Raw genomic sequence first — 21406 nt, 5'->3', positions numbered from 1 at the left:
AATGCTAGTGGTGGTGGTGTTTGCTCTAGAATAATAGTTATGCTAAAAGACTCACAAACTCAGAAAGTATCCTTACATAATGTCTTTAAGATCTGATTTTCTCACCGAAAAAATTATACCAGCTTTATAAATTTGTTGTAGGGGAAAAGGTGGCATACTATATATAAAGGAGTAACTATAGTGTCTGGCATCTACAAATCATAGGTATTAATATTCTTAGTATTATAGTTTTTATATATTTTTTATACTTATATAGCCTGCAGTTAAACTATGCATGAATCATCATTCTGTACAAAATTTTAAAACTTTAAAGATGGGTGCTGTCCTTAGTGACAGTTATTCTAATTAGATACTTTCTAATACTGTCCTGTGTATGACCCTTAAGTTGACAGAATGTTAACTTACTCAAGAAAGTTTTTATGAGGATTAATTCAGTAAACATATTCTAAATTAACTAGAGGCCTGTCAAGTTAAGTGAATGCCAAGAATTTTAAGAATATCTGAATTGGTTATCTGATACCAATAGCTGGTGATACTGGGGTAAGTCATCTCTGAAGGAATCTGTGGACGCATTGATACTTCTCATCTTCAAAAGTTTGCCATAGCGGACACTTAGGTATATGAGAAAAGGCTTGCTGCCTTTCTCTTTGAGAGTTACAATTATGTGCAGCAGCAACTAGATGGTCCTTGGCCAACACTGCCCTCTGGTGTTTGGTTTAGGGAAGTGGCAACTTCTGTAACAATGGGGAATTATCAAATCCAAAAAAGTATCTCCAGGCACTTTCCCATCCCTTCTGTACCCTAACCCATCATCCCCTTGCACATGTCCCTCCACTTCATTGTCTGGTCCTACTCTAAGTTAAATTTATTTCACTTTTGCTAATCCCTCACGCATTTCAATACACTCATTTTCTTTCTCCTCTGTCTTTCACTATTTGCATATTAATGCTGAGAAATCTTTTTGCCTCTGACTCTCTCTACATTTCTTGATTTCCTCTTTTCATTCCAGGTGGAATGATGGCATTAATTATGACTTATGGCTGTGGGTAGGAGGTAGTAAACACATCTGGATCGAAGTAAAAGAAAGCCATGATATTGACGTAAAAAGAGATCAGTAGGGTTCCGTGCTGTCAACCCACAAAGCCTTTCAAAGTACACTGATAGACTTCAGAATCTCTCATTTTACTTCTGTAATTAAACTTGCTTTGGCTCAAGCAAAGTCAAAAGGCTGGCTAACATTTTAAAAACTTTTTTTGATTGTGCGTTGTTATTTTATACTTCAATATGGGTTCTGTATTCTATTGTTTTGGGGCTGATGAACAATTTTTCTTTGCTATAAAATCAGCAGTTGTGAGCCCACGTAGACTCAATTCCTTGTTCTACTATTGCCTTTCAAATATCCCCATTTCATGAAACTTGAGTAATAGGTGTTTCTTGTATTAGTCAAGATATGGTGAGTTATACTGTACCAACAGATACACCCTGAACACAATAAAGGTTTGTTTCTCACTCAGCTAAAATTGGATAGTCAGGTGGCTGTCCTCCATCTTGTGGCCCTGCCATCTGGAACAGGCGGAGTCCAAGCTCCTTGCCCCATGGGAGGGCACGAATGAGGAAGAACACTGGCTTTGAATGGCCTCTTTCTCAGAGTGACACACATCATTTTTATTGGCTGCAAGTAGTCACATGGCACCAAACCAAAACTGTGAGATGAAAGAAAAGTGAAGTTAGGTGGGGTAATAATTGTCTCCTCAATTTCTCTTTCGTTCGATCTGGACTTTGAACTCTTTTCTTTTCTTTTTTTTCTTTTTTTTTAATCTTGAAAGTACCCACTAACACATTTTCCTTCCTACTTAGCCTCTTCACCCCCCACCCCTTACTGGTTCCTTTTGCTCTCCTTCCAAATCCTCTCTATATTTTAAACAAAGCAACCCTCCTTTCCACTCTGAGACGCCTTATCATCTTGACCCTATTTATTTTCTCTGTTGTCTTTCTCCCAAACTTCACTTTATCCCTCTGTGTGATTTTTACGACCTTTGATTTCCTTGTATAAATCCAACCTACAAAGTACCAACTACAAAATCAATTTTTTTAAATCCCTATTTTTATCTAATCACCATATTTTCTAAGATTCTGCAGTAACTTCCTACTACTTACTTATTAAATCTAACTCATCCTGGCCTAGCCCTAATATATACTGATTAATCCTCTCCTTCTTCTTGATAAGATTAGTCCCCACAAACTAATTTTTCTCCAGCCATATATTTAGGAGCGCTCATCCGCAGGCATCTGACTATGGACTAATGCAGGTATGTGCTTCCTGGTCCAGGATATCAGCTACGTCAGTACAATGGCCATAGTTAGATTGTTTAGCATGGTTTTATCTTGCGGGCGTGACCCAAACGTGACACAAGTGTTTAGCTTGAGGCAATGACCCAAACCCCTAAACATCTGAGAGAATGCATCCTTCCCATCGTCTGTTCTTTACAAAAATCAGTTTATATGTGCAATTAATGTAATTATATGTTCAATTAATATAATATAATTAATATCACTTAGTTGTTATGTGAAAAACAATATCAATGAAATGAAAGAACTGTAAGATAAATTAAGCAGCCTTTTGAAATAGAGCAGTGTAATATATTTTTTTTCTGGATGATAGAATGAAAAATTGTAACATCAAGTCCTGCTATTTGGAATGGAATTTAAATTCTTCTTTAGTCCTGTTGAGCGAATATTGTTACACTGACCCTCAGTAAATGCTTCCCAGGAGTCGGCTGTGCAGCGTTAACAATTTGCTTATAATGATTGTTTTCTCATTTTTATGCAGCTTCCTCCAGCTTTGCACCACAGTTTGAAAAGAAGGGTTATAGAGAGATTCAAGAAATCCCTCTTCAGCCAGCAGAGTAACCCTTGTAATTTGAAATCTGAAATTAAAAAGGTACGGTATTCTACATATAGGAATGCTTCTTTGGTTAACAAAAACACATCATTAGAGTTAAATTTTAAACCTCCTTTTCTTGCTCTTTTAGGCTCCACCCTCTATTAAAAGATATTATCATTGTTTGTCTTATTCCATCTGGGCTGCTATAACAAAAATACCATCAACTGAGTGGGGTGTTTATAAACAACAGAAATGTATAGCTCACAGTTTTCAGAAACCGGAAGTCCAAAATCAGGTGCCAGCAAGAATGGGGTGCCAGCATGGTTGGGTCTGGAGAGGACTCTCTTCTGGGTTGTAGACCACTTACTTCTTATTGTATCTTTTACAAGGAGAAGGCAAGAGTGCTCTCTCGGGCCTCTGTTTATAAAGGTACTTTTTATAAGGGCTCCATCCTTATGGCCTAAGCACCCTCCAAAGGTTACACCTCCTAATGCCATCACCTTGGGGATTAGGTTTCAATATGTGAATTTGGGGGACACAAACATTCAGACCATAGTACTGCTTAAGATGTAAAATCAAGGATATGTCTTTGCTTCTAAATTTTTTGCCTTCATTTCTGAAGCCAACATTTTCAGAAGACTAACAGAAAGTCCTTTCTGTATTATTGCATGTTTTCCTAAGAATACATGCTATTATTTATATATATTATATATGTAATTATATATATTTTGTGTGTGTGTGTGTGTGTGTGTGTGTGTATCCATCCTTTTTAGAGAAATCTAGCTCAATCTTTTATTCCCATACTCTTCAACAAGCCTCCAAGTTGAACTTTGCCACTCTGAATAAGTGATTTAATCATATGAGGCCATGATTTTTATCATCTATGAGGGTGGAATGGACTATCCATCTTTGATATGCTACCATTTTAGGCAGCTTCTGATGCTAGTAAATATTTCTATTCATACAAAGAGAAACTAAATCACAAGGAGGTCAACTCAACCAGACAGAATGAAAATTGTTTATCCCTGTTTAATACAACTTGGTGACAGGAAATCTCTTTGTCCTGGTCAGTAGCCATTTTAATACAGGCCTTGGAGGTGGTTACAAGCTCCCATTCACCTGTCTCTGAAAGACCCAAGGCCCAAGCAACGCTGCCCCGCCTGGGTAAAGATGCTTGGTCCCAGTACAATTTTATATAATTTTTAAGTTTCATCATGTACTTAAACTTTGACATAGCCATGCTTCCAATGACCTTGTTCTTCAAGGTTTCCTTTGCCTTTAATGTCTCCAATCTTAGGCATAATCTTACTCATTAGGCAATTTAATGGATTCTTTGTTAAGAATGCAAACAGTATGTTTTTGCTTAGTTGCCTTACGTCAGTGGTGCACATACACAAACAGGAGATGAGGGGGAAAAAAAAGCAAAAACACAATGGCAGGTAAACAAAACATAAACATAAACCATACCTCATGAGAGATTAGAAAGCAAAATTTCTTTTATGGGTTGCGCTGCCAAATAAGGCCAGGAAACAAAACTAGGGGAGATCAAGACAGAAATGGAGGAGACCTCAGATATTTATTTTATATTTCTATATTGTATCATGAATACCAATAAACGTATTTTAAAAAGACAGAACTTCAAATCTCCCACAAAAAGATTACATGTTGCTAGGTTTTTATATTCTTATTAAAATGATATTCAGAATAACCCAGCTTGAACACAGATTTATTTTAACAGAAATCCTAGCTTTAAGAGATGAAAAGGCCTGCCGCAAACCGCCTGATGCACAAAGGTGACTGCAACGCGTCCCCTGCTCAGTAATTTTCCATCAGTGCACATCCTTAAAGTGAATCATTTTCTTTTATTACTTGGGTTTTCAGTTTTGCATCCTTTCCTTGCTGTCGTTCTTTTCTCTCCTGATAGAAAAGAGATTTCCTTCTGTTAAATTGTACCCTCCGCCGCCCACCCCGCAACCTTGCCTGCCTTCCTCTATGTGGTGGCAATGTCTCTCATTAGAGCGCCTACCTCCTGGTCGTGGTCTGGGGAATTAAAGGCAGGGATGGATGGGGTGGTCGAGGGTGTTCAGGGAGCATGGGCGAGGGAGCACAAAGGGGGCATTGATTCATCCTTACTTTCAACCTGGTTAAGAGGTAGAACCAATTCTCCTTTGAACAATGCTTTGGTCCCCTTCTCTGATATTATAAGTTTGTGGTCATTCCTACCATCACGGTGTATTCCCCTCCGATCAGGGAGGCAGATCTCACCTCCTAGGTGTGAAATCTTCAGCCTGGGGTATTCACATATTTTCTATTCTTCACCACTGACCTGAGAAGCCAGCTCCTCTGTAAAAATCTTCCCTCTTTTTCCCTGTCCAGAATTCATCTTCCCTTTCCCTATGCTTCAATTATTTTTTCATGGGAATTGTTGTGTTTTACATAGCTTTTATCTGCCTTACATTTCTTTTTTCCCCAAAGGCAGACAGTGTACCTTACTCATCTAATTCCCCAGGGTCTTGCACAGTACATGGCACATATAGGTGCTTAGTGTATATTTGCTGAATATAGAATATATTCTACATTGATATCTGTATCTATATCTATCTATATCTATAGCTATATCTATAGCTATATCTATCATCTACTATATAATATATTCTGTATTGGTTCTATTTTTTATTGATATACATATATAGATATAATATATTCATATATTTCTATATGAATGTAGAAAGAAGCCTCCCTGCTACCATCTAAACCTAAAGGAGAAGGGCCTGTGACCTCTGTTTTTTCCCCTTTCCAGTATGATCTCTTGTTAGCGAAAATTTTTGTTCAGAAATGGATGTTTCATCCTCTGTACAATCAAAGAGGAGTGGCCAATTAGCCTTTGACTGACATGATCAACCCATACCAAGGCTGCGGAAGCAGTAAGTGGTAATAGTGTATAAAATACATTTGATTTCCACTTTTCCCTCTGAAACTTCTCCATCCAAGGACTCTGTGTCTCCAGTTTGAAGGAGTCATTATGGGATCACTATGGCTACTTATTAGTGGCCTAAGATCCAGCAGGATACAGAGAGGAGTCAAATAAAATGGGAAAGCTCTTTTCTAAAAAATTAAGCTTCTTATTTATAACTCACCCAAGGTGGTCTTTAGTTCAGTCTGCTCAACCTTGGCTAGAATTGCAGTGGGGAATAAAGCATCTGAGTAATTGTCTAGGTGTCTTTGGGAGCCACGACTTTCAGCATGCGGGAAAGGAGAAACAGACACAAGGTAAAGGATATTAATTCAAATTAGAATTGGAAGTTATCGAGATAAATGAGTATAAATTCATGATAAAGCTTATCTTTTAAAAATATACATGTTTTCTGATATTTTTTACTAAAATAGTCTAGAAACTAAGCTAGCAGCAATGAGCTCTCTTAGGACCCATGGCTTCTTGGGAATACAGCCCATTGCAGCTGTAGAGCAGGAACTGAGAGAGAGTAGACTGGAATTCTTGACATAGCTGATCTCATAGCAAAGACGCCATTGAGATGGACCGAGGTTCTGTCCAAAGGGCTTGGGAGCCAACTTGAAAAGGCTCCTGTTGGCCATTTATTGTATAATTAGAACCACAATAAGAATAATAACCACAAGAGATTGCAAGTATTAACTCACATTTAAACCTAAGAATTCATGATAGTAAAAAGAAAAATCCCTCATTGTTTACTTTTGGAGGATGCTAAGTAACAAACTCATTGTTTTGAAATGATTTAAAACAAGAAAGAATCAAACATTTATTCCACTTTTCGCCTCTGAATTCTATCCTGGAGTAACTAAATCGATGAAGGTGGAATTTTTCATTGCAGAACTGTTTCAGCTCTTAAGTGCAAAAGGAATAAAAAAGATTGTCATTTAGTAGCCTCTAGTGAAATAATGGATTTTGACATGATCACCAATGACTGCCAGCATCATAAAAAGAGGGGCAGCCATATTATATGCCTTTTCGTGGAAGTAAACTTGCCCGTCTATGGAGTATACTTGTTAAAAGCTTGAATCTGCATCTGATCAAGCCCCCAGATTAGAAGTGGGCAAACTATGGTCTTCAGGCCAATCTAACCTGCTGCCTGTTTTAGTAAATAAAGCTTTATTGGAACACAATGACCTGCATTCACTTACATATTGTCTGTGACTGCTTTTGCCTTACAGGCACATTTGAATAGCTGTGACAGAGCAAATGTGAAAATATTTACTATCTGACCCTTTACAGAAGAAGTTTGCCAATCTTTGCTCTAGATCTAGCTACCCATTTGTAGCAAATACAGGGAACGAGAGAGCATGTTAATTGCCATCATGGGGATAATCAGGAAAATCTAAACTGGAGAATTTTACAGGAAAAATTACCTTTTTTTCTTCAGTGAATAAATTGCAGTAAAGGGAGAGGAGGGCAGTGAAGTGGGAGGGAAAGAGAAGGCAGAGGAGAGGAGAGAAGAGGAAAAAAAAAATATCAAGCACATCTCTTTTGGCCAAAATTTAATCCAGATACACTTGCATTCTGGGCCTAAGATTCTGCATTTCCGCTCAGTTCCCAGTTTCTGCCAATGCTGCCATTCTATAGACCACATTTTGCATAAGAAGGTCTAGACAAACCCAGTGACATTTTCCACATTGTGGGGTATGTTAGCCAGAGAGGCTTCCTGTAAGCATGGGCCTTCCTGGCACGTCTCAGTTTCTAATCTGTACTTCACCTCAGATCAGCAAAGTCAAGTTTGCCTAATTCAGTAGCTGGCAGTCAGTCTCTTTAACTCTTAACTCTAAGTTTCCAGCTCTTTTTCACGCAGCAGGTGGCTCCCCTCCTTGGACTTTAATTAATGGCTTTATGCATATCATAATCATGTGTCACATTTGCCTAGCCCTTGCCAGGGCCTCAGGGAGGCATCCTAGACCCATTTGGACCAAGTGGAGAAGCTCCTATCGCAGGGCCCTCCTGCCCAGCGGTGTCAGGCCGCCTCTCACCTTCTGCCTGGACAGCTGCCCTCAGAGTCTGAGCGGAGGTCCTGGTTGTGACTAGCATAGAACACTGGGTTTCCTGTCGCCTTTTAGTTTTGGAACTTTTTGTTGTTGTTGTTAGAAACACAATTCTTGGTGGAAATATAACCACCACAGCAGCAGGGCTGGTTCCTGGAGAAGAAGGAGAGAGGGCGGGCCTGTGCATCCCCAGAGATGATGACAGGCTGTGCATGTGAGAGCCGCATGCGCATGCGCGTGGTGAGCACTTAAGTACAAGAAAATAGTGAGGATAAACACTGGACATTTCTGTGAACAAAGTGGCCTATAAAAACCTAATAAAAACTAATAGAAAAGACCTGTAGGTTAGAATGGGTAAAAAATACGCCAGTATGTTATGTCTTAACATGTTGTAATTCAGTCAAGAGGGCAAGGAAGATCAAAAGGAAAAAAGATCAGAGGATTGGTGAGTGAAATGTGACGGAACAAAGTGAAAATGTTCTCTCTTCTGGCACCTAATTTTATTTATGTTTGGCTTAATGTCCTTCAGAGCCCTACCTCAGTCAATTAGATTCTGAATAGTTTGTGTAGTTGTTCTACAGCAAAATTAATCTTATTTTCTGATAGGGAAAAGCAGATGATTGGGGGGAATTTAATTAAGATTACATTTGTAGTTTCTCATCATTTTCTTCTTTTTAGGTTTTGCCTAAAAAGTACTATATTCTAAATTGACTGAGGAAGTGCTAAAAAATTGCTCAATGCTTATTCAAAATCAGTAGGGTTTTATTTTTTTGGGTTTTGTTTTGCAGGAGGCAGGGAGAGGTGAAAACAGTGATACAGTTCTCTTTAGTATTTATTTGACTCATTTAGTTCAAAAGTGCATGCCATCTATCATTTGCACTTTCGAACTGTGGGTGTTTACACAGAGCAGGAGAGCCCTTCTATGTCAGTTCAGAAGGAGGGTCTTATACATTCTTCCAGGCAGAACATATTTGTGCCAAAGACAGGCTGTCCCCTCTGAGCTGACTGCTCATGAGGCAAGCAAGGGCCCACGCCGTGCTGGCCCGGGCCCGTGAACCACCTCGGTGCTCAGCCAGCCGTGGGGCCAGTGCTTTGAAAGGTTCTGTTGCATCATCTATATTTTCACCTACTGGGTGAGCATGTAATTTGCCACGTGGTACGTCTAGAATTGGACTCACCACCTTCTTCTTCCTTTCTTCGTCTGCGTTGATATTACTGGAAACGTCAGTTTTCCTTCTGCTCATTCTTTAAACTTTGCAGTCACTTCCAACTACTCTTTTTTATAGCATGTATCCTGTGAATCATTAACGTCAATGGAATCTTCGTAGCAGAGATAATTTTGCTTGACCTTTGATGACATAGCCCTGGAGTTTACCCCTTGTTCTGCTACTTGCTAGATATGCTCCTTGAGCAAATTACTTTACTGCTCAGTTTCCACAAATGTATCTAGAATGTAATAAGTACTCAATCCATGGCCATAGGTGCTGCTGTTGCCATTTAGTAAGAATTTCCATCTTCCATATCTGTTCCTTCCTTCTGTAACCTCCTCGTTGAAGCTCTGAGCCCTTCTCTCTTGCATTGCTGTCACACCTTCTTTGCTGATCTCTTTGTTCTCCAGTCCATCTTGTCAGACTATAATAGTTCCTAAACACTTGCTTTTTATTAGCACACTCAAAAACCTTAGTAGCTTCCAGTTTCCTACCCTACAATCTAAACACTTTCTAGGCCTCCATTATTTGCAGGAGCCTCCTCAAGGTCTGTCTGCATTCACCCTGATACTTTCAAAACAGCAATCTGATCATGTCTCTCTCTCTCTCTCTCTCTCTCTCTCTCTCATACACACACACACACACACACACACACACACTATCTCTGTCTTTCATTCTCTCTCTCTCTCTCTTTCTCACGTGCACGTGCACGCGCACACACACACACACACACACACACACACAACCATTTAGGGGGCTCTTTGTATAAAATGCCAAAATCCTCATCCTGGTATTCACACTCCTGTTTGGTCCAAGCCCTGTCCATCTCTTTACCTTTACATATACTCTCGCCCTTTGCCATCTACACAGCAGCCACAAGGCCCTGTCTAAAGTCTGTCTACTGTGCTACTTCCTCTCGAGTCTTTGCACATGCTGTTTACTCTGCCAGTAGTGTTCTCCACTCCGTCTTTTACTCATTCTTACTCATTATTTGGGCTCCCGGCATGTCACTTTTTCTCGAAAGCCTTCCCTGTCTAAGTGAAATCTATTTGTTACCTCCTAGAGCCACAGGCTGGTCCTTCAGTGCATTCAGCACAGTTGCAATTTTACATATATCTGGTGGATATTTCACAGACATTTCTCTCTGATTAGTAAGTTCTGTAAAAACAATTTTTGGCCACCATTGTCCCCTCCTCCACTCCCCGCCCCCCCTACTGTTTGGATCTGTGCATGGCACACAATAGTTGATTTAAAAAATACTTATTGAATTAATTGCCTTCCTCTCTTCAATCTAAATTCCCATACCTCTATAACATTGACTTATGTCATATCCCTTTCATCAGTTTGCCATTAATACGTAATGTCCAGCCTCTGCCCTCAAGTTCCTCTTACCTAGAATGTCTATTTTGCTTCCTTGCATCCACCTAAACTCAACCCTCAAGGCTCAGCCCCATTGTTTCTTCAGCAGAACCTCTGAAAACGATGCTTGTCTTCATGAAGCATCCTTCTTTTTGTAAGCTTGGAACTCAATACCTCGTTTCATACTTTATTATTTATTGCACCGCTCTGTTGTGACATGTACATTAGCCTGTTTTCCTAGTCAAATTGAAAGTCTCATGGAAACCAGATCATTCGTGTGTCCTCCTTGGTGCCTAATGTAGTGCTGATAAGCTGGATAGGTCATCAGTGTATGTGGATTGAATAGTGTTTATCCTTGTTTCACAAAAAAAACCTGCTCAGAGCATAACACATAGTAAAGGGGCCAAAAAGATTTGCTGAAAGAAATATGTATGCCAAAAAACAACTACGAAAAGAAATTCTAGGAAGTTCTGAGAGTGAAAATAATGTCTCTGGGATTCAAACACAAGGCAAATTAATTTTGTCTTCATCCATGGGCCATCCCTCTGAGGATCTGCAATTTTTAAACTAAAGGAAATTGCTAATGTGATGCAAGCACTGGAAACCTCAGAATTCCTCTCTTCAAACTCTGAGTCAATAAAAAGGACTTGTCCTTGCCATCTCCAAATGGCTACTTGACCTCTCTGGGTCACAATTCATACACTTTACTATGAAGCTTTAAACATCTTTCTGTCTCTGAAATCTTTAGGATTCAAAGGTATCTATGCTTCATAATTAAGTTGACTTAAATAAGCTTTCTATAATTAGGATGAGCCTTTCAGGCAGCCAGATTACTCCTATGCTCAACCATATGAAAAACAATCCCATCCGAAGTCATTCGGAAGGTAATATGAGGAAATGATCTTCGGCATTAGAAGGCATATTAAGACGCATAGCTGGAGCAGCCTGCTGGCTGGAATAGGAGAAATGCAGAATGCTCAGGGCCACCTCCCTGGCACCCTAACAGCTCTGAAGGGAGAGTTAATTGAGCGTGTGACTATCAGATCTTCCCGCATTCCAGCATGTTAGAATCTTACAATCTTGTCGTTTTACAAATGGTTTATTAATTTTATCAGTTGTCACTGAAGTAAGAAAAAAATTTTCAGAAGTGAAAAAGGATGGAACCATTTTTTTTTTTCTAAAATGTGATGTCTGGCAACATAAAGACTGAAAAACACAGAAATGATTTGTATGTACAGCGTCCAAAGTACTGGGATAGTTATAAATTTTTAATATAAAATGTTTCTTTTTTTAAGGCATAAAATGCATGATTTCATATAGCAAGATACATATACAGCTTCACGAACTTTCGCACATATATCCACCCACGTAACCACCACCCGTGCGACCACCACCCACATCAAGACGTAGAACATTTCCAGTCCCTGAGAGGGCTCTCACCTGCCTTTTTTGGTCAGCCTCCTACCCCCTGCCACACTGTAATCGTCATCCTGATTTCTATCACCATTGGTTAGTTTTGCCCGATTGTGAAAATGTATATAAGTGAAGTCATATACTATATATTCTTTTGTTTCTGGCTTCTTTTGCTGAACATTCGTGTTGTTGTGGGTATCCATGGTTTGTTCATTTTCATTGCTTTGAAGAATTCCATTAGCTAAGCACACCATGGTGTATCTATTTATCCTTTTTTCCTGTGAGCATTTGGGAATTTTACAGTTTGGAGTTATTGTGAATAAAAGTGCTATGAACATTCTTCTACATGTCTTTTGATGTATAGAAGTACTCATTTCATGTATACATATATATAATATATATAATACTTAAAAGTGGGATTGCTGGGTTGTAGGATAGGCATATGTTGTTTAATTTAAATATATATTGCCAGATTTCTTAAGTGATTGAACAGTGATTATTTTAATTCACGAATAGAGGATGTGACTCTAAGGTAACTACTATTACATAGTCCAATTGTATCATTTGTTTGTGGTTATTAATATTAACTGACATTTTAAAAGCATATTATATTAACACAGGCACTAAAGTTGTGTCAGCCCATGTACAGGTTGGAATTAAAGATGAAAGGAAGTCAAAAAATATTTATAGTCTAAAATTCCATTTAAAAATTCAGCTGCATAGAAAAGTATTAAACAATTGGAACTCTAATAAACTCTGTCATTTAGTGAATTATTCTTTGGAGTGTTGAGAATTGATGTTTGGAGATTAGAATTAATTAATTGTAATTCAGAAAAATATTAAGAAATTTGTTTGCCTCGGTCAAATAAGAAGGCATATTCAAAGCAGATACATGAAAAAGGCTGATAATTTGGGCTAAACATATTGTTCTGTTGAATAATTGGAGTTTATTCCTCCTACGCCTGATAAAAATAACATTTTGATGTCCCAGACCCATGCTATTATTTTTCTATCCATTTCTGTTTCGCTTTCATAAAGCTATAAAGTGTATTTTTTTTTTCATGCGGCCAGGGAATTGTCTAACTTGCTTTCACTGTAATTTGCCTGACTCCACTTTACAGATTCTTTTAGAAGGAAGAAGATGTGTGTTTATCTATTTACAAAGAACCGAAAACCGCAGAGTGCTCCATTCTCTGTGCAGAGACATAGGGAAATGGGAAAGCTCGCGCAGAGGTCTCATGTCATTCGCTTCTGAGTGTAAAAGCCATGGTTTTGCTTTTTCTCTGTTCCAGCTGTCTCAGGGATCTCCAGAGCCTATCGAGCCCAACTTTTTCACAGCAGATTACCATTTATTACGTCATTCGGCGGGTGGAAACAGCCTGTCCCCCAATGACCCGACAGGTAACAGTCTTCGACACAGGAAATTTCCCAAAGAAATACTCTGTTCGGATCAGCAGCTATCCTTACAAGATTATCTTTAATTTAAAAGAATAATGGAGCTTATTTTGAGTATCTGTGGCAATAGTTGAAAGGGACATATGGTAATAATCTAGAAATTCCCTGAGATTTATTTTTACTCATTTGTAGCATCTTCCTTGATCATTATTAATAGCATCATTATCATTTATTAATACCAGAATCTGCGTGTGTGAATCATATTTCCTTTTATTTCTTCTTGCTTATCTGGTGATGGGAAATCAAATGCCCGAAAGCACCTGAGGAGATACAAAACAGAAATGAAGATTCCTAAATGAATATTTAAAACAAACAAACAAAAAAACATTGGAAACTTACCTGAAGAATCCAAATCAGACATATTTAATTTTTTTTGTTTTTGTTTTTGTTTTTGCATAAATCTCACATGGAGGCCCAATATAGCATAGGGATAGATTAAATGCGTACATTCTCAAGACCTAGACGCCTAAGTTCAAATCTTGGCCCAACCATTTTTGTAGTTGGCCTGGGGCAAATTATTTGGCCTCTTTGAACTCTAGTTTCTTTACCTGTGAAATGGTAAAAATGATACCTGCATCACAGGGTTATAGTGATGATCTGTGAAAACATGTAAAAAGTTCTTGGCCTTTAGTAGGGGCTCAGCAAAATGTAACTTGTAATATTTGAACTTTCAGAAGAGGTTTTCAAGCTATTCTGAGGTTCCAGAGTTACTAGGTGATTTTTGAATCCCTATAAACTATAGTGTTTGTGGTTAAATACTTGCCATCTCCCCAACCAAGAAAACCACTCTCTTCTGTTGTGCTTTCCTTGTTGCTGCGTTTAGGCAAATCGTTGCGTGTGTTGTTAAACTTCCCCTACGTTCTTGGACTCCTGGGATAAAGTTAATTTGTGTAGGCAGAATTTCATTTAAAATAATTTTCGAGACATCTGAGACAAACTATTGTTTAAAGTCATTTTCTTTTGAAAGCATCTCCCAGGTCAGGTAAGCCAGTCTGCAGGTCAGATTTCCTACAACAGCAACTCTGATGTGAAGGTCACTGGTGGAAAGTTCTCAGGGGCCTGAGAGAGTCGACGGACTCTTTCAGGGCAGCTGGACACCCCACCCCCAGAGCAGACCAGGTGTGTCCCTTGTCACAGCAGGCTGGGCAAAAGCAAAGACAGCAAAGCCTTCAGGCACTTCGGGGAGCACTTTTAAAGCTGCCAGGACTTCCATCCTCATGCCTCTCCTCAACCCTCAACTCATTCTTTCTAATGTCTCCAAAGTGGCAGGGGGACTCTGGGCCACCACGTGAGTCAGTATTAATTGATTTGATTGGAAGCTGGTTACCATTGCGTTGGGTGGCGTTGGGGTGAGTTAAAGTGCTGGTATATCATACTCAGACCAAGCATCAAAAGAAATATTGTCTTCTGGCATTAAATGTATGTATTTTATTTTCCTCTGGGCAGCTATAGGAAAGAATCTGATCTTTGTTGTCTTACACTGTCTATTTCTGCCTCCCTCTAAAAATTTATTTTCTTTCTAGTACATATCTATTCTTGTGGATTATGGAGTGTCTTAGTCAGAAAACCTGCCCATCAGATAGTTTCTGTTTGACATCACTTCTCATCTAGCTCTTTCGCGTTCACTCGCTCATGTGTGCACGCGTGCGCGCTCTCTCTCTCTCTCTCTCTCTCTCTCTCTCTCACACACACACACACACACACACAGAGCTAGCTTAATTGGCTAATTTATATCATGAGCAATACCCTAAATCTTTGTATATTATTTTGTGATGGCTGCCCCAAAAGCAGCCAGTTATTAAAGGAAGAAAAACAAAGAGTTTAAATATTCAAAGCCAAGGTAATTTGGAATGTGCTTATAAGACTCATCTCTATCATTAAGAAATTGACTTGTTTTCACTGCAGTTGAGTCATATTGCCAATAAAGTCTAAGAAAATGTGAATCAAATGTCAGATTTTCCATAATTTATTTCAGGCCTACCTACCAGCTTTGATCTGGAAGAGGGAATAACATATGAACAAATGCAGGTGAGGTTTTTCAGTGCCTCTGGATGATTTTATTTTGTTGCTTTTCATTCAATACTAACTGGATTTTTTTTCCCCCCACTTTAGACTGTGATTGAAGAGGTGCTAGAGGAGAGTGGTTATTACAATTTTACTTCTAACAGGTGAGCTCTAGAGTTTGCTTTCGAATTTGAAAAATCAATTGAGATCATTGGACATTATATCTGATTTCTCTATACTTGATTCTAGGGGGTTTTCCCCCAACTTTAACTTTAAACACTTCTGTAAAATACCTTCACTTAGGCCAAATACTACCATGGTAGAATGTCTGTAGCTCATCTTCTATATGGATATTGTATTCTGTTGAAAAAGAAAGAGTAATCGCTGAGTAGTCCTTTACTCCCATTAAAAAAAAAAAAAAGAACATAATAAATAGAAAAGCATTTCTAGATTGTTTTCCAATTTAAGCAGTTGTTTGTTCCATTCCAGAAGAGTTGTAAACTGAGATTTCCATCACTGAAATCTACCCATTTTTTTGTGTGTAGAATGCAAGGGGGAAAATGCAACCAACCAAAGAATCATTTCTGGTGAATTTAAGATATATTTGTGGGAAAGGGATTTGTTGATATGTGTTGCCATTTGTTTATCCTTATAAGAAATCTCCGTTTATAAGGGCTACATATTATCTTCTAATATAACCATCATTGGTGCTATCAATTTCATCCAGTTCTGGGTTCCTGCAATTTAACTCTTGGGCACGGTGTTGGGCACAGAGATTTGGGTACAATTAGTTGAGTCGAGAGGCAGTCCCAGAAAGCACTGGTAAGGGAGTGGAGAAATAATTCAACAAAAGTTTCATTTTGAAGCAAGTTATCATTGTGGGAGGCTGGAGCTTGATACCACTGGGTAAATTTGAGAACCAGTGTAGAATATGCCCCTTACTTATTCCCCTCAGGGACTGAGGGAGCTGGGGTGTTTATCCTCCGGTTTCCATCAGCCATTGTTCGTGGCCTTTTCCCCAGGCAATATTAGTTCCTGGCATTTCTGGCCTTCTGCGGGGTGATCAAAGGAGATTCTAGAGGCTAGTGAAATCCTCAGGAAAAGAAACACCTCTGCTGGCAGTTAGAAATCAGGGTGGCACACTTTGAAGTAGTATAGATGAGGGGTATGGGCGCCAGTAGTGTCTCCTAACATGCGTTGTCTTGTGACCTTTCCAAGGAGTCATATAGAGTGTGTATTGATCATAAGCAGTCACATACACCTGCTATATGGCTAAACATTGCTTTAGAAGGCACAGTCCTGTGGAGTTTGTTCTCCTAAAGTGGCCTTTTATGCTTGGAGAAACTGCCTTCCTTTCTAGCTAGTGAAACTATCTTGTGATCATGATTTAAACTATTCGAGAAGTCTTCCCCAATGATAACTGTTGGCCATAGTAAAAGAAAGAGGTCTCAAGAACATCCTGTTAAGGCCATTACATGGAAATTTGAGTCTTTTTTTTTTTTTTTTTTGAGGTCAGTTCAGTCCCCAACAGTTTTTTTTTCCTTTTGTTTCAATGAATTTTTCTTATGAATCTCACTTAAGATTATTCAACGGCTTGACAATTTATTTCCAAAATACTGTCTTTGTAAATTTAGTTCTGTTGTGATTTGTAATTGCAGAGAAATGATGAGTAATTCTCATTTTCCAAAAGTATATTGTTAATAGAAATCACCATCTCCATAGTCACTCTCCTCCCACATTCCTGGAGAGATCTAAAATTTCTTTTTCTACCCTTGGACTGAGAATATCCCTCCTTACATGGGTAGTATGAATGTCTCTGTTATTAATTTTCAGCATATTATTTCAAATACTCTTGGCTTAAGTGGGGGCAAAAGTCATGCTTTCACTTTTTAACCCACATTTTCTCAGAGGCTCAGGATCATGAACAATGAACGTCTTCATATTTTTGCAGAAAACAAGCTAAACATCAGTGAAAAAGCAGGTGTATAAAGGAATTAGGAAAGCTCTTACAAGAGCCATTTTATCTTTTTTTAAAAACAATTTCAGTCTTATTTTGAAATTTATGGTTATCCTTTTTCAGTTCTCCTATCAAGTTTTTAAAAAGTCAAACATTATTTCTACTTCCAAAGACATATTCCTATATTAAAAGACATTGTAAATCCTCTTATTATGATAAACACATAATAAGATGCCTAATAACAAAGGCAAAAATACATGCAGTTATATTCAGAGTTGTGAAAACAATAGGAAGATATGATTTAAATGATCAAGTTTAAGCAACATATGATGGATATGACATAAATTTTCTTAAAATACTCCAAGTTCAAGTGAGCCACCCACTTAAACATGCATATAGCTATAACCATCCTTTTTCTGCTTTTAATAGCAATGATAGAATATATCTCAGAAGAAAGACTCTTTACAGTTTATTAGAAAAAATAACCCTTGGTTGTGCTTCAAGCTATCATTTGTTTACTGGTGTTCTAAATTAATTCCCAAGAAATAAGTCAGGTTCCACTTAGAAAGACCTAATACTTCACAAACTGAAAATACACATAATTTCAAATACAAATCAAATCAGCTATGAGAGTCCTGATTTTTCCATAGTCAAAGAATAGAGTACAATACATATCACAGAACATGTATAGGTATTTAGAATCAGTAGTTAGAACCAGTAGATCGTATTTTCCTAAATAGGTGCTATAGAATAACCAATGATATTAATAGATGTTCCCTGAAAAAATAAAATTTTGTAAGCAGATATATTTAGGAAACTCTGAATATACAATTTTCCACTTTTGGAGAATATTGACACACATTACAATATGAAAGACTCTGAGATGGACTGTAGGACCTTGTTGACCTTGTTTTCCCCAATGATTCCTCAACTTTTACTTGGAATACAAGTTGAGGAAAGCTGCCCTAGCAATATGGTTAGCAATGGGAAATGTTGTTTAAACTCCTCAGCCAGTATCTACACAGATTTGCTAATATTCTCATTGTCATCATCATCATCGTCTGTAAAATGTTATTAAAAGATCTTGATTAATCACCACACACAGAAAATTATATACATAATTCCCAAGTTACTCAAGTTTACAATTTAAGGCTGTCAGTTCAAGTCCATACACATATCTACAAAGCATCTAGACAGCAACTGAAGCATTAAGCCAAGATACAGCACATTTTCGGCTTAGATTATAGAGTTTTTATTTAATTAGGGATCGAGAGATACCATTTTTAAACAGAAAGTCTTAGGATAAAGCCATTATCTAGCTATTGGCCATCTTTGGAGTTATCTAGAACCATTTAAATAATGGGAAGAATGTTTGGGAAGTTGGTAAGAAGTGTGTCTCAGGTACAAAATGCTGCATTAAAGAAAATGATAACCGAAACAGAAACAGCCGCAAGGAGCCCTAATCAAATAGGGAAGATTTCTCATTTCCGGGCTTGTAGGAAGGAGAGGTAGGACTGAGTCTAGAGGAAGGAAGCAGTATAAAGAAAAATGAAGCAAGGTCAAAACAAACTTGGCCAGCCCAAAGTGGGATCTATTCCTAATCATTTGTAGAGTTGTATGATTAATTAGATTTTACATACGTAAACATTTAGCTTCCTTACCAGAAGGATACAACCTAGCATGACTTAATTTTCTCATTGTTGTTTGTGGGAGTAAAACTATTTGAGTTCTGTGATTGAAAAGGTGACAAGCTTATCACTCATATTCTTACCAGTATGCATTAGTATTTTAATTTGTAATGATAAAATATGTGTTGAGAAATAATGATACACAAGATAAAAAGAAATCAACATTGAATCAACTAGCATTTCTTTTTACCCCTAATTAATGGATGAATATGTAAAATAGATATTTAATGTGCATAGACATTTAAATGTACAAGTTACTTTGAATAGGTGTTTATTTTTCCACTATAAAGAGTTATCAGTTCCTGCTGAGTTCATAACTTGACAAAGACACTGTTGGCACTGAACTTCAAGAAAAAGCAGCTTTCTAAAAATGTCCCTATTCTGTTTAGAGTTGCCTTTTTAGTCATTGGATTTATTTACTTATATACCCAAGCTACTGCTTTGGAAGTTGAATGTGTGAACTAAAAGATCTGTGACTACAGAGAACTCTCTACTTCTGAATCTTCTATAGGTATCACTCCTATCCATGGAGGACCAAGAATCACCCAACCAAAAGATGAAAATGCTGCATTTTGAATGGACTTGGTTTTCCCAGTGATGTTCAAGCTCTGGACTTTAGCCACTACTGCAAGATACCCAAAGATTGGGTGCTGTTAAGAATGTGGAAGAGAAAAGACCAAGATGCCATGGTGCCTGCAGGACCTCTTTCTGGAAGTCCGGTGCTAGGTTATATGACAGCTGCAATGCTTGGAGGCTCCACTCCTAGGGTGCATTCCATACAGGATGACAAGGCTCTCAATGTGCTCCCGGGAGAAAATGCTGCAAAATTCATCTGTGGGAAGAAAACACACTCTGCACAGAACTTCCCTCCAAGTTAAAAAAAAATCTTGTCATATTTTTCAGAGGCATATTTTTAAGGATTGCCGAAAACTATGTTCAAAGTCATCTAGCTTTTTATGTATAAAAATAGTTTTACTTAAAGAAAATTATAGGATTCATAATAATAATATATTGGGTGAGTCATTGTTATCTCCCATTTTTTTTTAATCCTAAAAGATATTCAAAATACATGATTGAATTTTTTTTTGTTCGTTTGTTTTAATGAAAGACTTGATTCTCTCTTAACCACTTGGGTGCTAGTGGTCTTGAATGCTGATACAGTATAGACAGTATTTGTAACCTTGCACAGGCTCTGGGAATAACTGTCAATTGTCGGATTTAAGTTACAGTAATAGAATATATTTATGTATAGTGTGTGTATATGTACATATATAAATACACATGGGGAAGAGGGAGGTTTTAATTAAGTTAATGCTTTGCTGCTGATCAAATTATAGTGTTTGTAGAGCACTTTGAAGGGTTCATAGAATCTATGCAAGAGATACAATATTTCTTATTCTAAGACCTTCTTTACTAAAATTACCTATGTTTAAAATTTTTTATTGTTTGGGAATTTGAAATGAGAAAAGTTATATAATAAAATATAAGGTTTTTCTTTATTCATTGAGACATCCCTAAAAAAGAGAAATCAATGCCAAAACAGTGTCTCATTCCTACGCAGGGAGCATTTATGATAAAAAATTTCTAGATTCTTACTGGGCTAAAAGCTCTTTAACTGGCTTCCTAGAACTGGTATATATTAGAAAAACCCTTATTGCCAAATCAAATGGCACTACTTTAAGAACATTTTAATGCTATACAATTAGTAATCTGAAAACTGAAATTATTTTTATTTACTTCTCACTGAGTTCTGTTATTTTTATTTACATTGATATATTTTTAGCTTGATTGAATAGAATTTAGTTCAATATACCTACAGTGGTTGAAACACAATGACCTTTTGTATAGTATGGAAAAATCTTTTAATGCAAATCCAGACTATTTTTACAATTAGTATGTTTAATACTTAAATGATATCCAAATTCCATTTAACTAACACCTTTGAAAATTGCCAATGAATCTTTGCTTTTATGCCAAATTAATAATAACAAATATACTATAATTTAAAATAATAGATGCAAATACGGTAATGAAAATTTCAGTTTCAGCTTTCAAAACAGTTCCATCCATATGGGACATTTACATGTGAAATCAAAATGCTATGATTTTGTTGATTTAAACCAGGCAAAATTTTATTCTTATTCCAACTTAATTTGAATATGCACTATTACTTTTTTATGTCTTTTCATGTATGGAATGGGACCATTTTCTCATTGTAGAGGAGGCACAGGCCTAGGGGGGCACAAATTTTCATTGTGATAGAAGCCAGTACTTAGAAATAAACCAAGCCATGGGGTGAAAGTTTGAACAACAAAATTCTTTTTCTAATGATGATATATAGTAGAAAAGAATAGTATTCAGAGGTCACACCTTGGTTAGAAAAGAGAAATTATTTATTCGAAGGTGTTTTTAAATGCATACCGTTGATCTT

General features: G+C 37.5%; 1 protein-coding gene across 5 annotated transcripts in view; it reads left to right on the top strand.

Moving 5' to 3' along the window:
• Positions 1-20474, top strand: part of NEK10 (NIMA related kinase 10) — a 187183-nt gene extending 166709 nt beyond the window's left edge. For all 5 annotated transcript variants that reach the window (XM_016149581.2, XM_016149580.2, XM_016149578.2 and 2 more), the window contains 5 exons: positions 2831-2941; positions 13164-13272; positions 15302-15354; positions 15439-15494; positions 19487-20474. In XM_016149581.2, coding sequence (XP_016005067.1) covers positions 2831-2941; positions 13164-13272; positions 15302-15354; positions 15439-15494; positions 19487-19535 — 378 coding nt within the window. In that variant the 3' untranslated portion in view covers positions 19536-20474. The remainder of the gene's footprint in view (positions 1-2830; positions 2942-13163; positions 13273-15301; positions 15355-15438; positions 15495-19486) is intronic.
• Positions 20475-21406: the final 932 nt, after the last annotated feature.

The sequence above is a fragment of the Rousettus aegyptiacus genome, unplaced genomic scaffold (assembly GCF_014176215.1).
Source record: "Rousettus aegyptiacus isolate mRouAeg1 unplaced genomic scaffold, mRouAeg1.p scaffold_m13_p_4, whole genome shotgun sequence".
NCBI classification, from domain to species: Eukaryota; Metazoa; Chordata; class Mammalia; order Chiroptera; family Pteropodidae; genus Rousettus; species Rousettus aegyptiacus.
Note: the sequence above shows the minus strand (reverse complement) of the source record. Positions and strands in the feature narration are given on the sequence as shown.